Consider the following 6,000-nt stretch of genomic DNA (forward strand, 5'->3'; position numbering starts at 1 on the left):
AGACGATTGTGACAAAACAACCCACCTCAAACGGACCAAGCAGCGTGGCCAGGAGGAGCAGACAGAGTGGACATGGGAAGACATTCTGGAAGGAAAGGGATCCTGGACGTGGGAGGAGATCCTGGCTGGAAAGGATCGCCTGCCGTGGAAGCAGGTGGAAGCAGCGAGGAAGGTGGAGGCAGCTAGTAAAGGGGCCCAGCGTTACACAGGGTCACGGCTGGCAAGGAAGACCGGGAGGCCACTCCAAAATATTATTTTTGGGGGGAGGCACACGGGGAGGTTGGCGGAGCTCACTCCCCGTGCTCACGGTCGGGAGCATGGTACTGGTCAGACCGTGTTATGCGGTGAAGCGCACGGTGTCTCCAGTGTGCGTTCACAGCCCGGAGCCAGCGCTCCGCATGTGTCGTGCTAGAGTGGGCATCCAGCCAGGACGGATTGTGCCAGCACAGCGCTCCTGGTCTCCGGTGCGCGTCTTCGGCCCAGGGTATCTTGCGCCGGCTCTGATCACTGTGTCTCCGGTGCGCAATCACAGCCCAGTGCGTCCTGTGCCTGCGCTCCGCACGTGCCGGATCAAAGTGGGCATTCAGCCAAGACGAGTGGTGACAGCTTTAAGCACCAGATCTCCAGTGCTCCCCCACAGCCTGGTTCGACATGTGCCTGCTCCACAGAGCAGGCCTCCAGTATGTCTCCCCAGCCTGGTGAGTCCTGTGCCTGCTCCCAGAACCAGGCCTCCAGTATGTCTCCCCAGCCTGGTGAGTCCTGTGCCTGCTCCCAGAACCAGGCCTCCAATATGTCTCCCCAACCTGGTGAGTCCTGTGCCTGCTCCACAGAGCAGGCCTCCAGTATGTCTCCCCAGCCTGGTGAGTCCTGTGCCTGCTCCCAGAACCAGGCCTCCAGTATGTCTCCCCAGCCTGGTGAGTCCTGTGCCTGCTCCAAGATCCAGGCCTCCAGTAGGTCTCCCCAACCTGGTGAGTCCTGTGCCTGCTCCACGGGCCAGTCCGGGGCCTGCGGCGAGTGTCCCCAGTCCGGGGCCTGCAGTGAGGGTCCCCAGTCCGGGGCCTGCGGCGAGGGTCCTCAGTCCGGGGCCTGCGGAGAGGGTCCCCAGTCCGGGGCCTGCGGCGAGGGTCCTCAGTCCGGGGACTGCGGAGAGGGTCCCCAGTCCGGGGTCGGCGACGAGGGTCCCCGCACCAGATGCGCCACAAAAGTGGGGGGAGCCAGAGGTGGAGTGGGGTCTGCGTCCTGCACCGGAGCCGCCACCAAGATAGATGCCCACCCGGACCCTCCCCTATAGTGTCAGGTTTGCGGCAGGAGTCCGCAACTTTGGGGGGGGGGGTACTGTCAAGCCCTCACCGTAGAGATGCTTTTATTCTCTGTTTGTCTGGTCAGGGTGTGACTCGGGTGGGAAAGTCTATGCTTTCTGGGTCTTTGTTTTTGACCAGGTATGATTCTCAATCAGGGACAGCTGTCTATCGTTGTGTCTGAGTGGGAATCATACTTAGGCAGCCTTTTTTCCTTTTCTCGTTTGTGGGTTGTTGTCTTCGTTGAATGCATGTATTGCCTTACGGAGCTTCACGGTCGTTTTGTTGTTTACTGTTTTGTTGGCGACATTCTTTAAAATAAAGAAACATTTACACTCACCACACTGCACCTTGGTCCGGTCATTTCCTTGACGACGATTGTGACAGTACTATTGTTTGTATAGATGAACATGGCACCTTCAGGTGTTTGGGAATTGCTCCCAAGGATGAACCAGACTTGTGGAGGACCACAGTTTTTTTCTGAGGTCTTGATTGACATCCAATCCAATTAATATTTCATTACAATCTACAGACATTTGAGTCTAATCAGTCTTCTGAAATCTATCCCGTCCCAACAGGTCCTTCATGTCAATTGTCATTTTTTATAGACAGTATTTTTGTTTTCAGGAACTGAAAGAGAGAGATGTAAAACAGGTCAAAATAGACTTTCACAAGCTGTTTAACATACAGTGTGACTGTGCTGTACAAACAGGATTCTGCTCCTCAGACACATTCAGACATCAACTGTGGCGGTCAGAGAACACGTTGCAGCTCTGCATTCAGTTCTTCATTGTCTGTGGGACATTTTATTGTTTCTTTACTTTTGGAACCAAACTAACCATTAAATATTTACTCCTGTTACCTTGAGATACAATTCAACTGCAGGGTGAAAGGGAGGAACATTGGAACAACCAAAAGGTATGAACTGCTGTTAGTTACCAAGGAGGAACCCATCTGACAAACAACAAGAAGACGAGAGACTCCATACTGTTTACAGCGTTCATAAGGGATTTACTGTATCAAACCAACGTCCTACAGGGATCCACCGGAACCAAACTATTCTGACAATTATCTCAGTAGATTTGACTGACGTTGGAAGAGATGAGATCTATGTTTTCCCACCCTGCCGTCCTGTTCCTGTGGATTCAGAGTTCTAGTGGATGGATGCATCCTAAATGCCAGACTTATGACAGTAGTGAAGACTTGGGACACTTTCCCACCTGGACCTGCAGCCAACTACCTCATCATGCAGAACGTTACACTGCTGCCTGTCAAGATGTCACAGCCATCGATGAGGATCTACTTGGACTTCCCCCTAATATCAATACCCTCTGCATATCTATGACACATGGTGAAAATAGATCCATGTCTCTGGGCTTTTTCTCTCAGTTTCAGGATCTGGAGTCTCTGTACATTATTGGTTGTTTTACTCAAATCCTTCCAACTGGGAACAGCCACCTTCCAAATCTACAACATATGTACTTGATAGATAAATGGGGAACAGGCTCTGGGTGCTGTGATTGTCATATTGGGCCCCATACATTCATAGATCTAGTTAAGTTATGTGATTTGACCATACAGGGTTACAGGTTAACAGCAATGGCCCCAGATGTTTTCCATGGCATCCCTCAGTTACAAAGTCTAATCATTAGTGAACCCTGTGTAGATGATTTGTCAGAGATACTATGCAGAAGAATGAATATAAAGGCACTTATAGAGCTAAAAATAGAAGCACCAGAGATACAATCGATAAACCAATCAAACTGCTCCATTTTAACTACCAACGAAAGCATGACACCTGTTTTTAACAATCTAGCGAGGGTTGACTTCTCATTTGGTGAAGTAACACATATAGAAGAAGGTTCACTGGCTTGGCTCCAGAACCTCACAATGTTAACAGGGGCTTTCAGCCAGGAAGTCCTACTGGACCTTCCCCTGTCTGGGATTAAACAAATCCAGGACTTCAGATGCTCTGGGATCAGTGTCATTGATATTGAAAGAATCTGTAATGTAGTGTTTTTGCTTTCAATCAAGAAAATATATGTAAACAATTTCAATACAAGCAGCCTCTCTATGTCCAGTGTTGAGTTGTGCACTGGGCTAGAATATATGTATTTAAGTGTACCTTTGTCTTTCCATCCTACTACTCATTTGGATTGGCATTTTATTTCCAGTCTCAAAAAACTTAACGAATTAGACATAGATTTCCTGAGAGATAAAAACCCTGAGATTTGCTCCTTCCAAAAACAACCAATCACATGGTTAACAAAACTAACTTTGTTAATCAATATACAAATGCTTTTTGCTAAACAATTTATCTGTCTTGTTAAGCTGCAGTATCTGGACTTGACACAGAATTTAATTTCAAACATTGAAGACTTTGCTTTCCTGGGATTGACAAATCTGGAGTCCTTAGACATTACAAGTAATAACATAACACAGATAAATGCAAACACATTTGATGGTTTACATAGTTTGACATGGTTAGACCTCAGGAACAATCCACTTATTCACAACATTGAGGCGATGTCTTTCACACACCTCATGTCTCTTAGACAAGTGTTTCTCGGGCAAGTGCACAATCCACTAACAGAACCTGTGATCAAGCTGAATCTGACACTTATATTTGGTGGAATTCTGAGTCAGCTGACTCATCTGTACATTAGTTCAGCTATGAGGCCAATGCAGTTGACTATCGGCAGTAACATCACATCTAAACAGAATCTGAGTCTCCAGCTCAAAGGCCAGATGGTGTCATTTCAGGACTGTGACAGACCTTTCTTTCAGTCTGTAACCCATCTTCATGCTGATGCTGAAGAATTCCTTTGTGGATCTGAATTCATGGGAAAGTACTTCACGTCTGTGGAGACATTTGACTACAGATCGAAGCTTTCAGCTAAAAGGGTTGATTTATCATCAATTAATCAGCTGATTCACCTGAGGAAACTGACTCTACGACAGGTGGATCTTTTAACACAGCGTTCTGCCGACATCATTTTTCACAACTTGACCAAACTGGAGGTTCTGGAACTTGACAACTGCAGGATTTATTCTTTAGAGGGGAGTTTAACTAAAGACTTAAAATCTTTGAAAACGTTGTATTTGCATATAGAGAACATTTATAATGTATTCTATAGCTTTACTGAACCTCTCTCTAGCCTTAAGCATTTGACGTTTAATAATTTACAGATGTTTTGCAGTTGTGACAATGCTTGGCTCATTACATGGGCAAAGGGGTACAGGCAGGTTGAAGTGATCATGCTTACTCCGTATACACATCCCGTTATGTACGCTTTGGAGGACTTGATATGCTTGTCGGACAATGGAATAGACACACCTAATTATGTCAAGTACACAGAAGCCAACTGCACAACAGAGGTTGGCTTTGTGCTCTTTGTTGCGACTGGCCTGGGAGTCCTGTTCTTCATGCTGGTGGTGTTCGTCCATAACCTCACCCTTGGCTGGCTGTCGGAGGACATGCGATCCAACACCAGGGGGCGCTACCACTACGATGTGTTTGTCTCCTATAGCGGGAAGGATGAGCGCTGGGTGGTGGAGGAGCTGCTACCTAATCTGAGGCAGAGGGGTCCTCCTTTCCTGCGCCTCTGTCTGCACAGCAGGGACTTCAGCTGGGGAAGGACATTGTGGAGAACATCACAGACAGCCTCTACCGGAGCCGCCACACCCTCTGCCTAGTCAGCCGCCACTACCTACGCAGTAACTGGTGCTCTCTGGAGATGAAGCTGGCCACCTACAGGCTGCAGGTGGAGCAAAGGGACATCCTCCTCCTGGTCTTCCTGGAGAAGATCCCCCCTCGCCGGCTGTCTGCCCACCACAGGCTGGCTCGCCTGCTGAAAACCAGAACTTATCTGGACTGGCCCCAGGACCCTAATCAGCACCAGGCATTCTGGGACAGACTGTGGGCTAAACTGAAACCTCTGTCTGAAACGTGATGTCAGAGGTTGATGTACTGTAAGACATTCTGGACTGAAATGTGTCATCAGAGGTTAATGTGGGACATTGTGCTAGTGCAGATGTAATGTTGACTCATATGTTGAGGTATGGCATTTGTCATTTACATTAGTCTGTACAAATGTCAACCACTATTTGGGATTTGTTTTGACAATTCTGGTGAAGTCCTTTTAATAATTCTACCTGCAGTGTACTTTTTATGATTCTTCTGAAATAATCCTGTTTCAACTTCTTAGAAAAACTTCCCCAAGTTTGAACAGATTCTATTTGTATTTTTCAACACCTAATCGCTAACCCATGTCTTTGTTTGTAAATGTGTTGCTAAGAGGAACTGAAAACGGGATCTGTTTTCTGTTCCTGTTTATACTTCATAGAACAACTACTTACGCTGCTGTGAATACAATATATGACCACAGATGATGAACCAGTTATTATGACAATACATGACCAAAATGATGACCAGTTATTATGACAATACATGACCAAAGATGATGAACCAGTTATTAATGACAATACCATGACCAAGATGATGAACCAGTTATTAATGACAATACTGACCAAAGATGATGAACCAGTTATTATGACATTACATGACCAAGATGATGAACCAGTTATTAATGACTATACATTATAATGACCCAAAGATATGAACCAGTTATTAATGACAATACATGACCAAAGATGATGAACCAGTTATTAATGACAATACATGACCAAAGATGATGAACCA

The 6,000-nt window shown here is 46.5% G+C and overlaps 1 protein-coding gene across 1 annotated transcript; it reads left to right on the plus strand.

The window, feature by feature from the left end:
* Positions 1 to 4,583: 4,583 nt before the first annotated feature.
* On the plus strand, positions 4,584 to 5,602 carry LOC116364366 (toll-like receptor 13). Its single transcript, XM_031817557.1, has 2 exons — positions 4,584 to 4,811; positions 4,877 to 5,602. Exons 1-2 carry the CDS (start codon positions 4,584 to 4,586, stop codon positions 5,249 to 5,251), a joined length of 603 nt encoding a protein of 200 aa, XP_031673417.1. The 3' UTR covers positions 5,252 to 5,602.
* The last annotated feature ends 398 nt before the right edge of the window (positions 5,603 to 6,000 follow it).

This window comes from Oncorhynchus kisutch, unplaced genomic scaffold, assembly GCF_002021735.2.
Source record: "Oncorhynchus kisutch isolate 150728-3 unplaced genomic scaffold, Okis_V2 scaffold1071, whole genome shotgun sequence".
Classification (NCBI taxonomy): domain Eukaryota; kingdom Metazoa; phylum Chordata; class Actinopteri; order Salmoniformes; family Salmonidae; genus Oncorhynchus; species Oncorhynchus kisutch.

What these genes read in the sequence shown, in the direction of transcription:
- LOC116364366 (XM_031817557.1), top strand. Translation starts at nt 4,584, where the DNA reads ATGTACGCTTTGGAGGACTTGATATGCTTGTCGGACAATGGAATAGAC. An exon ending in GGGGGCGCTACCACTACGAT is followed by an intron (nt 4,812 to 4,876) that starts GTGTTTGTCTCC and finishes ACCTAATCTGAG; the next exon opens with GCAGAGGGGTCCTCCTTTCC.